We start from the raw sequence: 20,981 nt of genomic DNA on the forward strand, positions 1-20,981 counted from the left end.
TCGACCACCGCTGTGGCCAGGTCGCCGCGCGGAGCGTGACGTCACGGCGGGCGGGTCAGGCGGACTGACGGCGCAGCGAGGCCCGCCACACGCTCGTCGGCTCTGGCGACGGCGGCGGCTCGTGGGTGCTGCGCGCGGGGATCGGGCGGAGGAGCGGTAGCTCTGGTGACGGTGGTGACGCGCCGGTGAAGCGGTGACGTGCCAGGCACGCCGGAGCCGAGCAGCGCCCGCGGAGCGCTCGCTGCGGTCTCAGTGTGGTAGTTGCCATACGTGCTCGGGAAGTGACAGTTAACTGGACGGCGCCACATAGTGCGATCTCAGTGTTAGGTGCGCGCCGCACGACAGCCGGTGGCCAGAGACCGAGCCGCGAGCGGCGCTGCTGGACGGCAGTGGGCGCCGGAGGCGAGTGGTCTGGCGGGGCCGGCGCGGCCCTGGACGGACCGAGCGCGGCGCGTCCATGCATCCGGCGTGTCTGCTGCTGGTGGTCACACTGTTGCTCACCACCGCCGCCAGCATGCTGCTGACCTACGCCGAGGTCACCGACAACTGGGAGATGATCCGCTTCGATCGGCACCGTGTGGATGCCATCGTGGCCGAGAGGAACGGCACGCACAGGTGAGAGGCAACGCCGCCCACCGCCAGGTGATGGTGCCGCATCCGCTCGCACTCCCGAGACGGGATCCGGATCCGAGATACGGGAGATCCGCCGGGCGTCCGGTCCGCGCACATGGCCAGCCTGCAGGCGAGCAGCCTCATGTGTACCTGGAACAGCTGGGCTATTTCTTCCCCGTAAAGAGGCCTCTGCAGCGAAGGCGTGATTGTCCGTTGACGAAATACAGTTCACTTGAGTTTAGCTTATTGCGGTTGCATCCTGGCATATTTTCAGGCTTTTCACGAACCAAGTCAAAATGAAAAACAAACATAAACAGTAGGCAACGGAAAAAACTCAAAAGTCTCGCATCACAAGTTTCACGATTCAAACAATTAACAAGTCACAAACCAGTGCAACAACGCACACTCAGCTCCGCTCACTCCGCTCAGCTCAGCTCGTAGCGTGACACGTGCCCAGTGTTCGCATGGCGGTCGGTAGGCGGTCAAACAATGTCACAGCCCCGTGGCTGAGACCACGCTATCCGACGTTCGTCCTGGCTGGCGTCACGTTAAGCTGTCCTGTCGGCCAAGTGCTGTAGTGGTTCTGGACGGCCTAGCATAATCCTCGCAAGTCTGTCGGTTGTCCTGTCAGAGATGTGGATTTGTTAAGAGCTAATGGGTGATAATTTAGTAGATTTTGAGCCGACAAAATGCCTAAACGTGCTGCTCCCTCCGAAATTATATCGTTCTTCTTTCTATCTGAAATGACGAGTGCAAAAATTGACCAGCTTCTGTACTCGGTGAAGTTGTGTGGTGCCGCATGTTCCGTGAATGGATATGCAGTAACAAACTGAGGACATCACGAGTCTTCCCACCACTTGTAGAATACAGCGCGGAACGAGGTGGCTGGCGTAATGAGGGCAATGAGTGTATCGGTGCACGTAGCTGCCAATGTGTTACTGAAAGCTGAGGTTTCTGTCAGTCGCGAGACCCAGATTCTTGACAGCTCTGGTTTCAGTCACTGTCGATGTTCCAATTTTGATCACAATTTTGGAAACATCACGGAGCATAGATTTGTTCCAAGCACCAGAAGTTGAGTTTTGTCGCATTAATTTTCATTTCATTCTGGCAAAGCCAGTTAACAAGTTGTGTAAGAGCGGTTTCCAAACGAATAACAATATCAGCAAGCTGCTCTTTACAAGCGAGCAGTTCGGTACCGTCGACAAACTGAGCCACTGTAGACCTGCCGGTATGTTAGTTCGCCTCGTTCGAGAATATGGAAATCTTTAAACAGGTCAGGCTTCCACCCTTAGACTCCAGTTGTGTTTGGCAGTGACTCTGAGAGGGTTTTACTTCCACCCCTCCGAGCTATTCTGACCTGTTGAGTTCGTCCCTCAAAATAGTTATCTAGCCAATGGCTGTCTACGCCGTACATATTTAGTATGCTGAGTAATTTCCGCGATCGATCGCGTCAAAACATTTTTAGCGATCTAGGAACGCCGACAGAGTAATTTTACAGGAGCCGATCGCATGAAACACACGGCCAGTCGCTACAGTAAAGGCAGTCCCAGATGAATGATGACGTCAGTATCCGTGCTGGTAGGACGGAAACAAGTGCTTCTTCTCGAAATAAACGTTTATCTGGCGTTGCACCAGTCGTTCAGCTGTTTTGGTCACAGCGGGCAGTGTGGAAATGGGTCGCCAGTTCGACTCACTGGCTAAATTCCCTCCTTTCGGTATTGGCGCTACAAGCGCATGCTTCCAACTCGCTGGCTTTGCTCCTGTGACTAGGCTGTCATGGACAACGTCCAGTAACACGTAGCAAAGGCCCGCGCAAAATCATTGCAACATAAATACACTCACTCCAACGGTTCCGGTTGAATTGGATGGCTTCAAAGATCCTTGTGTTATACATAAATCATCGTAAGTTACGGGCCTATTCGCATGGCGCATGCGGGCACGCGAGGGAGCCTGAAAGACACATCACGTCGCGGCGGTGGTAGGCCAGCAGCCGTGTTCGGTCCCACGCTTACCAAATAAGAGTTGATGGCATGGGCTGTGATGTCTGGTGCGGTGGCTGACCCTTTCTTGGTTCCGATGATAGGCCGCAGTATCTGGTACGTGCGGCTGGGGCCGGCTTCGTTGAGCTTACGCTGAAGGTGCTCACGGCAGTCCGACGCATCGCAGCGCGGCTGCCTCGGTTCAGCTGACGGTGGAGGGCCCGCTCAGTCGGCCCGGCCGCCAGCGCAGCACGCCGGCCGGCCAGCAGCTGGCGGGTTACCGCGGATAGCGGCAGGGCGCCGCGCGCAGACAACCTCACGTGCCTCACGGGGCCCACCTCGTCCAAAAGGGGCGTGCAAACCCGTAGGAATGCGTCCCATTCCTCTGACGGGTCGCCAACAGCGAGAACGGGTCCGGTCCGCGTTAGCAAGCGTCTCGTTAAGGCTGTTGGTGTCTGCCCTGTTGAGACAGCCCGACTGGGCGGCTCCACGGCGCTGGGACGACAGACCTTTTTGTCGCAGCAGCACAAGCGCAAATGCATGCTTGTTAAAAAATCACGCTTGTGGTGAATCATGTCTCACTGAGGGCTAACAAGTCAAGATGGTGCACATTAGATAGATCTTGACGTAGATCATCTAATTTTGGCTTGAATGACTGTATGTTCAGTTGTCCAATCCGTAGATCCTTGGAGTTGACATCGCGGTGCCGGCTCCAGCTGACACCGCCCCTGTGGCCGCGGTGGTTTGCCTTCCAGCGGCGGCGCCGGCACGGCCCAGGGTCAGCTGGGCTGGGTTGGCCGGGCGCGGCCCAGGGTCGGCTGGGCTGTGTTGGCCGGGCGCGGCCCAGGGTCAGCTGGGCTGGGTTGGCCGGGCGCGGCCCAGGGTCGGCTGGGCTGGGTTGGCCGGGCGCGGCCCAGGGTCAGCTGGGCTGGGTTGGCCGGGCGCGGCCCAGGGTCGGCTGGGCTGGGTTGGCCGGGCGTGGCCCAGGGTCGGCTGGGCTGGGTTGGCCGGGCGCGGCCCAGGGTCGGCTGGGCTGGGTTGGCCGGGCGCGGCGCCAGGGTCAGAAGGCGGGTAGATGGATCGACTCCCGTTGCCTGACTGGGCGCAGCCGTCAGCTCCCCTCGGTGGTGGCGCACGGCCGCCAATGGCGCGCGGACGACCGTCAGCGGCGGCGCGAGGGCGCCCTCAGGGGTGCGGGCTGAGGCAGCCGTGCTCAACACCATCGTCACCGCGATTCACAGTATGCAGATATCTATAATCATTCTATGCACGTCGTGCAGGTGTTGCTGCGTACTCAGTTCGTCGCGTTCTCACTCACTCTTCTGGTCACTTGCTCACTCGCAGCCAAGCATTCACTCGGCTCACACACGGTCTCAGTCGCAGGGGAGGTGGGAGGAGCGCCGATCCGCGCATGCTACCCGGGGCGCAGCGCAGGGTCAACTGCAGACAATGCGAAACGAACAACGAATGCGTCACAAACAGGAAGTGCAAAAAGGAAATCAAACATTCTCAAAAACCCAAGGGATTCAGGATTTACAAATTCCCTTGCAGTGTAAGCAATTAATTGCGGCCCCTTCCCCGCGCCCTGGGTGTTCGAAACCCCTCATAAATTACGTGATTTTGTAAATTTCAATCCAGTGATACAGTCTGGATATACCCTGTAAGATAATTCTGGGGCTAGGCAGATTCAGTGGTTCATTAAATTGACCCACGGTCGTGAAGGTAACAGCAAGTTAATTTGAGGGCAGCTGCGGAGCGCACAGCTGTATCCCATTCGTGAGCCGTGTGTGGCTTCCGTGATCTTGGAAGTGCAAGCAGCAGCAGTTTCTGCGATCACAGCCCCTCCAACGTGAAGTACGAGTCCCCACACGCTAATACCTCATCAACCAGGAGGCCTGAACACTCCGACACGGGCTCCTTTGCGATATCAAAATATATGTGTGTTTTAGAAACACCCTGCAAGTCACATTACGATGCATCGCGTCAGTATCAACAACGCCCGGCTTGGTTAGCACATTTAAGAGTTCCTTCTGTCACTTGTTAGAGCCCCCCTCCCGCATGCATTGCGCATGTACGATATGCACGAAGGCAAGAGAAGAGAGAGAGAGAGAGAGAGATAAGACGAGATAGAGAGAGAGAAGAGAGAGAGAGAGAGAGAGAGAGAGAGAGATAGAGAGAGAGAGAGAGAGAGAGAGAGAGAGAGAGAGAGAGAGAGAGAGAGGAGAGAGAGAGTGAGAGAGAATAGAGCGAGAGCGAGAGGTCGAGAGCGAGAGATATATCTCGAGAGCGCGCGCGCGAGCGGCTCTCGCGCGCTCTCCGATTCTCGAGCGCGAGGGTCTCATAATCCCTATTCTATCCATCTATCTTCTATTCTCCTCTCTCTCTATATCTATCTCTATATCTCATCTATATATATCTATATATATTATCTATTACATGCCTCCTTACATGAAGTTGTGAGATGGAATTATATTCCAAATTTTTGGCGATGCATTGCACGTTAATACATGATGTCCAGTTGAATATATGCTGCATGTTAGGTGACCAAACTACTCATCTGCGGTAACCCTACATATGACGCAGGAATGAAGCAGCGCGTTCAGATGGATGTCTCACAGTCCCCCCGCTCTCCCCAACTTTGAGCTCACCCTTCATTTTTTCACAGAAGCCCTGCCTACCTTAGACACTGTGCTTAGGAAGCAATATCAACGGTAGAATTGAAAGGAAGCAAAATATGGCACAGCATTCTGTTTTTCCAAAATCGCATTGCAAACTGACCGTTATCCCAGGGAAGGCCAGCTTTTGCAGGTAGCCAAGGTTTATCGACCAGGGCTGAGCTGCTTACAAGAACTGAACCTCACCTGCTCACGTGAAATCACATCCCTGATATGACATCTTACCTCCTCTCAGATCTTTCAAAAGATCTCCCCTCAGATCTTGCAAAAGATTAGAAACGCATACACATTCTTCAAGGTCCTTGGTCGCTTAACAACGCGGGGCGCGCGAAAAGGCACATGGGATGAGAAGCGGGGGCGTCGGAGCATGGACACGCACTGCTGTCTGCATCCAGTTTGCATGGAAATCTCGTTCTAAGGCTTTCACACTTACACGTTGCAAATCCCGTCCAATAACATTTTATTGATTGCTGAAACAGTTCATGATGGTGCTATTATTTTTTTCGCAGTGATGACTCAGTCCATAACGGCTTTTTAATCTCTTAGTGGGATTTACTTAACGGCCACGTCAGAAGCTTTAAATGGCTCGGTCGTGCCGATAAGTCAGGTTAATGGGTCGTAATTTCTTTGATTTCAGACTGAAATGGATCATTGACGGGCAGGTGGGAGTCGTTACAATCGAGCAGTCGCAGCCCGAAAACCGCACCGTGTTCCTGGTACCAATGAACGGCGGCATTTGGACGCTCTGTGTATCATTATCAGGTGAGTCACTCCCGCGCACAGCGAACGCCAGCGACGGACGCGTCCGCGCTCGCTCAACGAGCGACGGGACGTCCTCCGCCCAGTGATGCCGCCGGCGGTCGGCGACTACGCATTGACCGGTGCCAACTCTCATTGCAACATGGAGCGGACCACGCGGGTTAAAACATAAGTCCCGCCACATCGGCAGTAATAGAATGAGTACGGGTGACATGGCATATATGTCTCATAAGTTGTACTTTTTTAAAATCACGAATTGTCACAGCCCGGAAAAGGACATAGCGTCGAAAGGTGATTTTAGAATATACAACGCCCTAGAAATATTGAGGGCCACAGAAACATCTCTCCAAACGAGCACTCATATGTATATATATATATATATATATATATATATATATATATATATATATATATATATATATATACATGCAACGCCTAGATAAAAGTGACTCGATAATGCAATAGATGCGTTGAGCTCCTGGTTTTTCGGCTTTTAAGTTGAGAGTTCGTGAACAAAACTGACGTTCAGTATTGCTCAGTGAAGCAGAAGGTACATATAAACACGCGCTCGGGTGAGGGGTCATATTGCCCCCCCCCCCCCCCGGAAGGTTCTCCGGGAATGGTTTCCGAACGGCGCGGCGTAACCATGCCAAATTTTCCACACCTGTAGACAATTGAATGGTGGACCGTCTGAGACCAAAAAATTAGATGTACCGTGTAAGGTCGATGACCAATGGCAGGTCAAAGTCGGGCCGTGGTTTTAGCGAAGGCACGTCCAAGGGAATCGTTCAATTCGATGGGTGTTAGACGGAGCCATACATCCCTGAGATGCCTTTTTAGGCAAAAAAGATAAACAAATGGCATTGACATACGTTCAGGTATGAAGGTCAGACCAAGGTCAAAACCAACCTGTTTTATTACTCTCGGGCTTGCTGTATGGCCTGGTTTCTGGTGCTCATTTCGAACATACTGATAGCAGGAACCGTAATATACACCTGCCATGGACTTCTTATAGGATAGGTCAGAATAGTTCACTGACCTGGCATGGCCCATGTCAATATTTTGCTTTAAGGAACATGCTGCCTAGCGTAATGTTTGTCGCTTCTCCGAATGCAAAACTCAAAAGTATTATATCATGCAAGTCATCATGACCTTTAAAAGGCCAAATAAGATCACTGACCTTAACCGGGTGTGTGACATTTTGCTTAAAACATTTGCCTGGGTTTTAAGGGCCCCTTGGGGACCAGTCTGGAATTTGACCTTGTTTGACCTTATATGACCCGAAGGTCATTTCTAGGAATTTTGAACTTTGACCAAGTGAGTTCGCATACAGGTCAACACACTCTGTAAATTTGGTTACTCTAACTCTCTTAGTTCCCGTGATTTCAGCGGGGGGGGGGGCAATTGACCCACTCCACCCGAGCGGAAGGCATTCCACAAGCCACCCGGGCGCGTGTTAAAATGTCAAACAATGTCAATGACCTGAACTGAGCGTGTGCCATTTTTCTTTGAACAATTGCCTAGGTTCTAGGGGCCCTTAGGAGACCGATTTAGAATTTGACCTTGTTTGACCTTATTTGACCTAAAAGTTGTGGCCTAGGAACGTCAAACTTTGAGCTAAGAAAGTTCACGCACAGGTCACACGCTCTATGAACTTGGTTCTCCTAGCTCTTTTAGTTCCCGAGATCTCAGGGGGGTCAAGCTGACCCCCACCCGAGCGAAGGGTATCCAACTGGCCACCCGGGCGCGTGTTAAGCAACGCTGACAGACACGCTTTGGTAAATTGGAAGAAACGAGACATTTTGAAATGGTGTTCACGGCTTTCACTTTTTGTGAGAGGAGCAGATTCAATTCTAGAGCGGTTCCGACCCTAAAAAGCAGTTTTTATCCATTCAAATGCCAAATAACGGAAATAATGCCATTTTTGCGATTTGTTCCGGTCCTGCTGCATGAACCGCCCAATGGCTGCCAGAGTGAAACTACTATTCACAATCATTGCCTACCAATGGACTTGGAGGCGAAAAGCTTGCGGAATCGGCATGAAATAGCATACTGCAACTTTGTATATACTGAAATTCATGAGGTTTTTTTGGTGACCCCATGTCTTTGAATGCACATTGACAAAGGGGAACAAATGAACCTTGTAAAGTGTTCACCGCGCGTTCAGTCACCATCACTTCGTCAGAGCATCTTCGATGAAACGGAACGTCACAGGTACGGCGTGGCTTTGGTGGGATCAATACAGTGACTCGCATGGGGCCTGCAGTAGCCCAGCAAGGTCCTGTTCGCTGACGTCTGGAAGTTTTATAAGCGCGTCGGTTTCTGAGGCCATTTCGCGCTCAGGTCCCGTTTGCTAAACGTGGCCCCATCAAAAATGTCGTGCGTCCCTAGAAGCAGTAGGGAGCAACAGAGATACACGCCGATCCAACAGTAGTATTATGGCATGCAACCGCTGCTCATCAGAGCCCCTTCCCCTCACTCAACGAGGACTTCCGCTGACATCCCCACGGTAATCATGTGTGCGCTCTCGCCTGCCCGTAGTCAATGTCCAGAAATATTACCGCGAATGTCCCCAAAGCTATGGCTGCGATTCACATGCCTCCATCTGGTCGGTATGCTGAATCTGCATAAAATTATTGGTGTGCTGATTAGGTTCATGTACTCCATTGTGTATGATGTCAGTATCTTGTTCAGTTAGCACACCCGATGTCAGTATTGTGTTCAGCTAGCATACCCCTGCGGTTTCTTCACGCTCCCACCGGTATTTGTTTCCTTGATGATCCAGTACTCACTCATGTATGCATGCGGGTATCCATGCGTTTCTGGGGTTCTGAGTCCTGACCTATGACGCTGGGTCCAAGCGGATCTCTGAGATGGAGCAGGATGCAATCATATTTGTTTCCGAACCTCTGTGAAATACGCTGCACTTATTCAACATGATTGCGTTTCAGCACAAATATAGATTTGTGTTACAAGTGAAAGATTTGATCTCCGTGAATATTTTACTTTTGGTTATCATATCCTATTGCTCAGAAAGCTGTTCGCCGATGCATAGCGCATTCTCGAATTCCTGGTCATTGTGATAGAAGGTATTCCATATTGAGCGGCTCGAATGGTGCTGGTTGTGTTGAAGCGAGCTCTGTGCTACACCCTCCAAAATACTCACGCCGAGTAAAAAAAAAGCATTGGTGGCGGTATCTTCTATCCACGCTGTGCAGTGCTCCAGGATACTGTGAACCGAGCCGTTCGTGGATTTGTCCCTGTTCCATACGATTGATCTCTGCCTGCGCCTTCTAGATTCGTAGCATAATTCCGGCTCTGGATCTTTAAGGACTCCGGTCCAATCTGAGTTCGGTCGGGCATCCCGACCGTGAGTTAGCCAGGCACTCGCAGAGCGGGGGGCTCCATTCCTGCGGTGAAATCTCGGGCTCCGTCCGAAGCGATGCTCGGCGCCAATCTCGGCGGACCGGGCCGCTCCGCTCGGCGTATCAGCGCCATTGGGCGAGAGCGATCCGGCCGTCCGCGAGCCACTCCGCTGGCAGCGGCGGTTTGGCGGCTCGCTGCCGAGCGAGCGGCTCTCCCCGCGCAGAGCTGGGCTTCACAGCTTGGCTGGACGCCGCCGACATGGTCACCACGAGTCGGGCAGTCCGGCTGTTAAGTGGTGAGCGCCCCCCCCCCCCCCCCCCGGCAATCCCGACAGACGCATGTCTCGCTCAGAGGCAGCAGATGGGTGCTCGACTCGCAGGGAACGCACACCTTCAGAAGCTAGGACATGCTCACGCCTCAGCACTCATTCACAAAGCCTGCGGGCCGTTCGGTGCTCCCCTCGCTCGCAGGCAAACCCCCGGGGCGAGCTCGCAGGCAAACTCCCGGCGTGGGCTCGCGGGCGGACCCCCGAGGCGGGCTCGCGGGCGGATCCCCGGGGCGGGCTCGCGGGCGGACCCCCGAGGCGGGCTCGCGGGCGGACCCCCGGGGCGGGCTCGCGGGCGGATCCCCGGGCGGGCTCGCGGGCGGACCCCCGAGGCGGGCTCGCGGGCGGACCCCCGGCGCGGGCTCGTGAGCGGACCCCCGAGGCGGGCTCGCGGGCGGACCCCCGATGCGGGTTCGTGAGCGGACCCCCGAGGCGGCTCGCGGGCGGACCCCCGAGGCGGGCTCGCGGGCGGACCCCCGAGGCGGGCTCGCGGGCGGACTCCCCGGCGGGCTCGCGGGCGGACCCCCCGGGGCGGGATCGCGGGCGGACCCCGAGGCGGGCTCGCGGGCGGACCCCCGAGGCGGGCTCGCGGGCGGACCCCCGAGGCGGGCTCGCGGGCGGACCCCCCGGGGCGGGCTCGTGAGCGGACCCCCGAGGCGGGCTCGCGGGCGGACCCCCGATGCGGGCTCGTGAGCGAACCCCCGAGGCGGGCTCGCGGGCGGACCCCCGATGCGGGTTCGTGAGCGGACCCCCGGGGCGGGCTCGTGGTGACCGTCTCTCATGTCTGTGCGGCAGAGCGGCAGCAGCGGCAGCTAAGCGCCGCCGGCTTCCGTCACCCGACGTGCACCAACTACCTGTCACCGGAGCTGCTGTCGCGGGCCGAGCTCAGAAACGACTGGATACAGCGTGAGTACCACCCCTCCCCTCAAAAACACACGAACACACACGCAAGCACTCATACAAGCACCAACTCAACACGCACGCTCAGCCGCGCTGAGGCCTTACCACCCCACCAGACGGCTGCGTGGGCTCGGCGCAGCTGAGGCCCTACCACCCCACCAGCCAGCTGCGCGGGCTCGACGCAGCATGGCTCATGGGTCGCGGGTCTGTTGGAAGGCACTGTAAAGCGGGGAGCAGCGGTGGCTGGGGACATGGTTTGAGCGGCATGAGAACCGTGCAGCCAACTGAGGACGCCGGAGAAACAATGCCTGGTAGAGCTCAGGCATTGCGTCAAAAGGTGAAGGGTATTCAAAAGCGAGTGCCCAAATGCTTCCAAAACGAAAATCTTCTAGTGCAAGTCGGACTGGATTTTAAATCAATGACCATTGCTGTACCAAAAGCAACATACACTGTTCAGCATCCTCCACCGGTAAAATGTCCACAAATGTATTATCGGTGCTCCGAGCTGCCAGCGCCATGCTTCCTTGTCGCAAATCCCTGTTCACCTGATTGCTAGCGGGAACACTGCCGTTATCGATGCTGGTCCGAGGAAATATCAGCCAGCGCTAATGCGGTACAAACACCGTACCTACCGCTGCCTAAACGTGAGAAATAGACAACGCAACCCCCCCCCCCCCCCCCAACAAGAACAAGGTTGATCTATCTCTATCTATCTGGAGATCTTCACGCAATGGCCAGGCGAGTAGCAGTACGAAACAGTACTCGATTTGTTAAAACACACAACAAATGCCGTGTTCATTTTATTGGCTGGAACGGCACTGTCAGACCACCAAATCCAAGCCTCATCCTCAAGCCCTTTCATTAAGCCCAAACCCTCATTCTCAGGGCTATTCCTAAGTCCAAGCTCAAAACGCACTTCAGCCATCCTGTGCAGGGACAACCATGTTGTATGTTTTCAAAAGAGACAATGCCTGCCACAAAAAAAGACAATGCCTGCCACAAAAGAGACAATGCCTGCCAGGCGGTAAGATCGTGTGAGCTGCCACACACAATGTGATTTAGAAATCAAAATGCATTTTACTCAGCTCTACTTATACGACAAAATTACGGCCTCCAGCATGTGAAAACATTAAGACGCTGAGTGTACACAATTGTATGCAAGCAAATTTGTTAGGAAATCTAGCCGCCTGTCGGTGATTATGCAAAATTTGTGAAGTAAATGCCGAAAAACATTCTATTGTTTCTGAGCGAATGGAAACCATGAAAGCACCCAGTACGTCTTAAACAACTGGATCTGATTACAATCGACCATCGTGTCCAACTATGTGAGACCACGAACCACGAAGTCCCGGATGGCATGACGATCCTCTGAGCCCAACAGACTCCTTCAACAAAGCCGCGCTCGTGCTGTTACCTCTCATGGCGCGCATCTAATGGTGCACACGCGCATATGATTACGGCGCATGACATAGTCCAGAAAATACTTCATAAGAAAGAAAAGGCAAGTTCTACGGAGCGACTGTATTCAGGCAACGCAACAGAAAACACATAATGGACCCTTCGATATCTGGGTCGTGTCTGAGCACTCGATGACAGTGTAAACATTGCCCGTTTTTCTTTTTTTGGAGGGACACCCATGACAGATATTTTGGGCTCAGTACATGTGGTGCGTGTCGGTGTACGGCTCAGTGCATGTGGTGCGTGTCGGTGTACGGCTCAGTGCATGTGGTGCGTGTCGGTGTGCGGCTCAGTGCATGTGGTGCGTGTCGGTGTACGGCTCAGTGCATGTGGTGCGTGTCGGTGTGCGGCTCAGTGCATGTGGTGCGTGTCGGTGTAGGCTCAGTGCATGTGGTGCGTGTCGGTGTGCGGCTCAGTGCATGTGGTGCGTGTCGGTGTACGGCTCAGTGCATGTGGTGCGTGTCGGTGTGCGGCTCAGTGCATGTGATGCGTGTCGGTGTACCTCGCACCATCACCTGGCAGTGAGCATCGGCCTGTGAGCGCTCCCTGGACGGCTATCCCGGCTGAGTCACACATTATTTGGCTACGTGGCATTACCACCCTGGACATTCTCACAGCCCTGTCCCTGCAGCGGGAATTATCCCGATTACAGGCTCCCGCGATATATGATATCATGAACGGTTTTGGCGGATGATGTCATTGGTTAAGAAGTGGCTGATGATGCAACGGCACTGAGCGCCCTGCTCAGCCTGGGGGTGGAATGAATGGAAGGTGACATTCGTCGAAATCGGCTATGAGTCATTAGATGTGCTCGTAGCAGAAATAGATATCTCGAAACACGCCGTCAAATGCGTTTCGACAGGTAAAGGTGCAGGAGAGGACGTCAAAGCTGTGACGTAACGAATATTACCAAGCTCGAACAGCTCGCTGACGGCTGCTGCGTCTGAGACACTACGAACAGCTCGCTGACGGCTGCTGCGTCTGAGACACTACGAATAGCTCGACTGTGGCCGGCTGCCGCCACTGCTGTGGCGTCTCGGCCGGTCGGCCCGTGCCCGGCTGCGGGGCGGCCGGGGCTTGACCGGGCCTGGGTCCCGCCGTTCACACCCGGCGACGCGGTGCGGCGCCGAGTGACGGCTGATTTCCCCAGCGGACCGGCCGCGCTCGGCCCTGCGGCGACTCCGGCGCCGCGGCCGTGGCCCGCCACCGGCCGGGTGGGCCCCGCCCACTGCGCCGGTCACCGGGTCGCTGCGCTCCCAGCTTGTCGGGGCGGCGGCGGGACGGTGCGGGGCTGGCGCACTGCTGCTGGCGGCCGGTGAGAACCGGCGCCAGTCCGCTCGCGGCACACTGCTACTGGCGGCCGGTGAGAGCCGGCGCCAGTCCGCCCGCGGCCAGACAGGTCCATTTTCGGCTTGTCGCCGCCGATTGCCTCCTGACGCAGTGCCGCCGCCCCGAGCTCCTGCCTTCCGGGTTCGGTGCAGATGTCAGGTTCACATGACGTCACGGCCGTGCCATAGTTCCCGCACTGAATTATGGCCGGCCAGGGCACGGGGCGATTGCTGCGCGGCGCTGGTGGTCCATGGCGAACGACTTACGACATAATCGATGCATGACAACGACCTGAGGCGGGCCCTTTGCTTGCCTGTTCACCATACAGCTTACGGGTGTATATACTCCCTTCGGTTTTCAAGTTCGCCGTTCTTGGTTGCCCATCTTGTGGCGACGTTCGTTGAGTTCCTTCCATAAATACCCTCGGCACGCAGAGTAAGTACCCTCTACAAATACCCTCGGCACGCAGAGTACCCTCTACAAATACCCTCGGCACGCAGAATACCATCTACAAATACCCTCGGCACGCAGAGTACCCCCTACAAATACCCTCGGCACGCAGAATACCATCTACAAATACCCTCGGCACGCAGAGTACCCCCTACAAATACCCTCGGCACGCAGAGTACCCTCTACAAATACCCTCGGCACGCAGAGTACCCCCTACAAATACCCTCGGCACGCAGAATACCATCTACAAATACCCTCGGCACGCAGAGTACCATCTACAAATACCCTCGGCACGCAGAGCACCATCTACAAATACCCTCGGTACGCAGAGTACCCTCTACAAATACCCTCGGTACGCAGAGTACCATCTACAAATACCCTCGGCACGCAGAGTACCATCTACAAATACCCTCGGCACGCAGAGTGGACGACTTTTCACTTTTGTACCAGGCAATGGATAGCTCCCACTAGCATCTGAACCGTCGAATGATTCAGTGCCGAAGCGAACAATCATTGAAACCACAACAGAAATGAACAATGAACAAAGCAAAACCATGGTCAGAATTCTGCTCGCAGAGAAATTTACAACGGCTTTCATCTCCTGTTTGGATGAAGCCAGGCGTTGTCTCGGTCCAAAGGCACAGAGAATAATACATCAATAAAAAGAGGTCGTGCTTATATTTCTACATGCATGATAGCCAAGGGGAGCAAGGAGAACTTCCATCTGAGAATCACTGTGCAACAATGCTTTTCGTTCAAACATTTTATTAGTTGTTTTAGTGCGATTCCGTAGTGCTGATTCCTATAAATACATCAGTTTTTTTTTTGTATCGTGCTCATGGTCCGAGGCACACGTTATCTCTCTTTCTCCCCTCTCCCTCTCCCTCTCCCTCTCTCTCTCTCTCTATCCTTTCTCTCTCCTCTCTATCCTTTCTCTCTCTCTCTCTCTCTATCTCTCTCTCTCTCTTCTCTCTCTTCTCTCTCTCTCTCTCTCTCTCTCTTATCTCTATATCTCTCTCTCTCTCTCTCTCTCTCTCTCTCTCTCTCTCTCTCTCTCTCTCTCTCTCTCTCTCTCTCTCTCTTCTCTCTCCTCTATCTCTCTCCTCTCTTCTCTCTCTCTCTCATCTCTCTCCTCTACTCTCTCCCTCTCTCTCTCTCTCTCTCTCTCTCTCTCTCTCTCTCTCTCTCTCTCTCTCTCTCTTCTCTCTCTCTTCTCTCTCTCTCTGCTCTTCTATTCTCTTCTTATCTCTCTCGTGTGTGACGATCTCTTCTGGTGTTGTAATCGGTGTGGGCCGGGGGTCGTAAACATCTGTGGCTCATTTCCCTGCCCGCGAAGTGCCGGATGAAGTAATCTTCAGGTTGTCTTACAGCAGGCGCCCGATTGCCGGTCAGTTTGCTCGTGTGTGTATCCGGATGGATCAGTGAGCGGTGTCACGTTTGCTGCGATGACCGAATGGTGTCTTTTTATTTCATTCAATGAACCGGTGTATTCAGCACCGTGACAGTCGGAAAGATGAAGACCTGCCTCAAAGGCCTCGATATGTTACAAAACTGGAACAATGCGCGCAGTTACTGGAAACGTCTGTAACAAAGTTGAAAGAAAGATGGGAGAAATCGAATTGCACGCGAGGTTTCTGTCAGAAAAAGGGATGTAGCTGAAGACAGAAGTTTTGGCGGAGGAGCCCTAAACTTCATTTACTCGTGGTCGGCACACGTTAAGTTTCGGTGAAAAGGGCGCCAGCGCTAAAAGGATGGTGACAGAGTCACTTGCCAGACACACGGCAGATAAACTTCTTCATGCAGCAAAGCGATGAGCTCGGAGTGAATGACGAAGCGACCTGGCTTTCGTTATTAAACGGTCGGTTTAGACGCCAACAAGGCCAGGAGAAGAAGAAAACACTGCAAGCAGCGTTTTGCGAGAGGCTCCATCTTCATGAAGATTAGCATAGAGCTGGAGGAAATGGCTCGTCAAGCGACGGCAACCCAGCGCGGCGGGCCTTCGCAGAGAAAGCGACCTCCGCTGGGATCGCCGGGATCGCCGAGCGCCTCATTCGACACCTGCATACTGCACTGGAAGCCATGCCAACCGGATATCAATTAGACACTGGTACGGTCGGTGCCTCCTGCTATAAAACAACCGAGCTATGCGTGGATCTCTATCCGTGGTATCCGATGCCCGTGTCTGTGCCTCAAGTACATCTCCATGGAGCGGCCGTCACTGACGTACTGCCACTGCCACTTGGACTATAGTGAAGAAGCACAAAGGTCCCGCAGTAAGGACGTACGGGCGTACCGCGGGGGACACGCTAGAAAAGACTGCCGCCTGCACGACAGCGCCGACGAGATCGGTCACCCACTGGTCACCAGTGACCCTGAGATCAGCTCGTCGGCGATCAGTGTGCGGAGTTAGCTGCCGGGGGCAAGGGAGCGCTGTCGGAAGAGGCGTTCGCGTTCCCGCAGGGCCTTCCCGGAGCCTCGTCATGTGTACCAGAGTACGACACCAGCGACACCGACTCCGACTAGGCAGGTGTGGATCAGCGGGCATATCTGATTGTCTTATAACGCCCCGTTCACATGTGCCGTGTGATTGCTTTTATCTTCGGTGGTTCGAAAATAATGTTTAACTTGAATTCAGCGCGTAAAACTACTCCTCGGAAAATTGATTTCCAGATAATTACCAAAGATATCGTCTTAGGCCAGTGGCCTCAATTTGACATTGAACAGGTGTAGCAATGTGGCGTTATTAATGAGCGCCAATTCAGATTCTGCATGTAACACTGCTTTGGAACATAGGTTTTAGCAATTCATCTTCGCCCACTGAATTGATCTCATTTTGGGGGACAAATTGACCCATGGTACATTGGTTTGAATGTTGGGCTTCTCGCACCAATTCGGCGCCTCGCTGGTGTCGGGGACGTGAAGGCCGTCTCACACGACATCGATGCAAGCGCACTGATGGACCTCACTGGGCCTTTACGGCACACTCGGCTGCTAAAGCTATATGGGGTTGCCTGGCTCCCACCGAGGCTGGGCGGGCACCGCGGGGTCGTGGCACGTCAGTGGTCGTGACCCGATTGGTGTGCTGCTGAAGGAGCGCGACGCACAGGTGCTGACGGGAAAGGGGGAGCAGCGGCCCTGACAAACCAACCGAAACGCTCCTCAGCGCCACCCCTGGCCTGTTTTTGTCGTGTTGAGCTGGCGATGTGGCGTGCGCCCCCCCCCCCCCCCCCTGTCCCAGCTGCACGCGAGCAGCCGTGCCCGGCGCCCGCGGAACAGCTAATCCCGGCGGCAGCCCGACGCCACGCCTTCGGCGCCCAGCCCTCTGCTCTCACTGATTACGGACGATGTTTCCGCACGGCACTGCCGGCCAATTAGTCGGATTAAACTTGGTAGTGTCCATCACGGGGGCCGAGCTTATCGTACCGAGGTTACAGTCCGACCCCCCCCCCCCCCCCCCACCCGTGGCGTCGGTGTCGGCGACAGCCGCGACCTCGACTGGACTTAACCGTTGCTCCTGGGCTGACCCAGACCTGCCTCTCTCCTCTCTGCACGCTCCAGACCCCACAGCGGAGGGTGGGGAGGCCGACGACGACCGTGCTGGGAGGGGCGGGCGCCCGCTGACATTGTGCCAGCAGGGTCCGGGCGTACCCGGAGCCGGTTGCGGGGAACGTCAGTGGTGATGCGGCGCCGGTCACGTGACTGACAGCCGGTCACGCGAGCGATGCCGCGCGCGGCCGACCTTGAGTCTCAGGAGTGAGGACGTCAGCTGTCAGCTGGCGGCGGCCACTCCGCCGCAACGCATACAGCCTCGGCAGGCAAACGGTCGGGCGTAGCGTGTGCAGCCTCGGCAGGCAAACGGTCGGGTGTAGCGTGTGCAGCCTCGACAGGCAAACGGTCGGATGGAGCGCGTACAGTCTCAGCCTCGGCAGGCAAACGGTCGGGTACCACGCAGTGCGACCATCGGTAGAAGGCTCGGGAACCACCTCGTATTATTGGATGAGCAGATCCCCGGAAAACAAGGTTACCCATATTTAAAGACCAGTGTTTCATCTAATTTTTCTGACTTAAGGTAGACATTTAAAAAAGATGGTCTTTATTTTTTTAAATTTTGTTTTTTTGCATAATGGAAGTGCCTCATCGGGTACAGTCGTAAACAAAAAAGACCGCTTTGATAAAAATGTGAAGTACCCGCAGCCTGCAGTCCCCAGTGATTCCGTGACAATATCAGGCGCTGGACAGTTGCTCTGGTGTGCATACGGATGCTCCGACAATAATACACCGGGAGCTTACGGCTTTAGCTAGCTGCGTTCCAGATACATGGGGGAGTAGCCGGTTTACATTAGGACCAAATCAAGACAGACGGGTGCTCAACTCTCCGCCAGCGGGATCCAGCCAGCTCGACCCTCCGCCAGCGGGATCCAGACAGCTCGACCCTCCGCCAGCGGGATCCAATCAGCTCGACCCTCCGCCAGCGGGATCCAGGCAGCTCGACCTCTCCGCCAGCGGGATCCAGCCAGCTCGACTCTCCGCCAGCGGGATCCAGTCAGCTCGACTCTCCGCCAGCGGGATCCAGACAGCTCGACTCTCCGCCAGCGGGATCCAGCCAGCTCGACTCTCCGCCAGCGGGATCCAGTCAGCTCGACTCTCCGCCAGCGGGATCCAGTCAGCTCGACTCTCCGCCAGCGGGATCCAGCCAGCTCGACTCTCCGCCAGCGGGATCCAATCAGCTCGACCCTCCGCCAGCGGGATCCAGCCAGCTCGACTCTCCGCCAGCGAGATCCAGTCAGCTCGACCCTCCGCCAGCGGGATCCAGTCAGCTCGACTCTCCGCCAGCGAGATCCAGTTAGCTCAACTCTCCGCCAGCGGGATCCAGTCAGCTCGACTCTCCGCCAGCGAGATCCAGTCAGCTCAACTCTCCGCCAGTGGGATTCAGTCAAACTTCTTAAATCGGAGCTTGCATCTTGACTAATACAGCGTACGTCTGTGTGTATATTCTTTTGTTAGTGCCGTTCCTATCGCATCTTCCTCTACCCCGCCCCTCCAACCTCACCTCCTCCCTGTAATCATTCCTACCCTGCAGAGCAGCTGGCACGCCATCTGTAAGCCAGATAGCCAGCGATGGCTCAGCAGCCCGAGCAGAGCGCCTGCGCGCACAGGCCGCGCCGGAAGAGCAGCTGGTGTCCCTGCCGACAAGATCATGAAGGGACCAGACGACTGGGGGGGGGGGGGGAGAGGGGGGGAGCGCTGCAAGTAACTGGGAGAGACCGCGTATCACGTCTGAGTGGTAAAGGTATATCCGTAGTACGGAGGAAGCCAGGGAGTGGACCATCCGGCGGAGCCGCGTCCCACGCCGCACCGAGGCGGACTGGCTGTCACTGGACGGCCAGGGAGCCGATCATCCGGCGGAGCCGCGTCCCACGCCGCACCGAGGCGGACTGGCTGCCACTGGACGGCCAAGAACGGTGCATACAGAGTAGAGAAGCAGGGCCGGAGCAGAGCAAAATAATATAACCACCAGCTCCGTGGACGTGTTCGAAGTCCGAGCCCGAAATCGGGCCCGAGCCCCAGCCCGACCCAAGCCCAAGCCCAAGCCCAAGCCCAAGCCCAAGCCCATGCCAAAGCTGAAGCCCAAGCCCAAGTCCAAACCCAAGCCCAAGCCCAAGCCCATGCCGAAACTGAAGCCCAAGCCCAAGCCCAAACCCAAGCCCAAGCCAATGAGATCGGAGCAAACCGTCATGGCGTCAAAACAAATCACACGCCAGACTTCAATCACCCTGGCACATGTGAAACCCTCGCCATCCGAGGGCCTGTGCCATCCAGGACCGAGAGATAGTGCATGGCAAAACGAATCTGAACATGAACACGGATGGGAACCAACGAAGCCCATGACCGGAATCTGCGAGGAGGTCTTTTGGGAGGAAAACCCGCGGGACGTCACGTTCGAGAGGATAAGCACTCACTCAGTGAGAGATGGCGCTTGGACTGGGACGCGTTCAGTGGACGGAGGCACTCTGCGCTCGATCATCGCACCTGCCAACATGTGAGTGGAGGAACTGGTGCGCATAGCTGAGGCACTGCAGTCTGCTGTCCGTTTCCATCCCTCTTTGACCGTTTCTCCTCACCTCCCTCCCCCTCCCCCTCCCTGCTACCCTAGTCTGACGCGAATTAGGTGGGAATACTCTGCCGTGTAATTGCCAGTTTAAAGAGAATACCCCACATTTGAATACACTGAAGCACGCATCAGCTAAAATGAAATAAGTTTACTTATAACTTTTGGTATAATTTCAAGTGGCACAGACTGCTCTTGGCAGCACAATTTCTCTATTAAGGAACATTTTCATCAAGATGTCAATATACCTCGATTACCACTAGGCCAATGGAACGGCGGGATTTAAGTGACGTTATTATGGCGTCATGGATGCCTGTCTTGAAGATCATCTGGCGCAGTTCACATCTCTGCCCGTCTTAGGATTTGAGCCCCTCTAATTTCCGAGCTACACTCGCGCGAAGATGTGTAGGCCATTTCGTGGAGATTATTCCAACGTCACACAGGCCTCCATGACGCCATAATAACGTCATTTAAATCCGGCCGTTCCATTGGCCGAGTGGTAATCGAGACATATTGGCATATTGAGGAAAATGTTCCTTAATAAAGAAATTGTGCTGTCGAGAGCAGTCTGCTCCACTTGAAATTATACCAAAAGTTGGTTTATTATGAAGTTGGCAAAAGTAAGTGGGCTTATTTCGTTTTAGCTGATGCGTGCTTCAATGTGTTCAAATGTGGGGTATTCTCTTTAAACTGGCAATTACACGGCAGAGTATTCCCACCTAATTCGCGTCAGACTAGGGTAGCAGGGAGGGGGAGGGGGAGGAAGGTGAGGAGAAACGGTCAAAGAGGGATGGAAACGGACAGCAGACTGCAGTGCCTCAGCTATGCGCACCAGTTCCTCCACTCACATGTTGGCAGGTGCGATGATCGAGCGCAGAGTGCCTCCGTCCACTGAACGCGTCCCAGTCCAAGCGCCATCTCTCACTGAGTGAGTGCTTATCCTCTCGAACGTGACGTCCCGCGGGTTTTCCTCCCAAAAGACCTCCTCGCAGATTCCGGTCATGGGCTTCGTTGGTTCC

The 20,981-nt window shown here is 55.0% G+C and overlaps 1 protein-coding gene across 1 annotated transcript in view; it reads left to right on the forward strand.

Moving 5' to 3' along the window:
• Positions 1 to 504: 504 nt before the first annotated feature.
• LOC119111899 (uncharacterized) overlaps positions 505 to 20,981 on the forward strand; it is a 38,814-nt gene continuing 18,337 nt past the window's right edge. The window contains exons 1-3 of the mRNA XM_037235764.1: positions 505 to 615; positions 5,904 to 6,028; positions 10,512 to 10,622. Coding sequence (XP_037091659.1) covers positions 515 to 615; positions 5,904 to 6,028; positions 10,512 to 10,622 — 337 coding nt within the window. The 5' untranslated portion in view covers positions 505 to 514. The remainder of the gene's footprint in view (positions 616 to 5,903; positions 6,029 to 10,511; positions 10,623 to 20,981) is intronic.

Source organism: Pollicipes pollicipes, unplaced genomic scaffold (genome assembly GCF_011947565.3).
Source record: "Pollicipes pollicipes isolate AB1234 unplaced genomic scaffold, Ppol_2.1 Scaffold_7261;HRSCAF=8764_pilon_pilon_pilon, whole genome shotgun sequence".
In the NCBI taxonomy this organism is placed as follows: domain Eukaryota; kingdom Metazoa; phylum Arthropoda; class Thecostraca; order Pollicipedomorpha; family Pollicipedidae; genus Pollicipes; species Pollicipes pollicipes.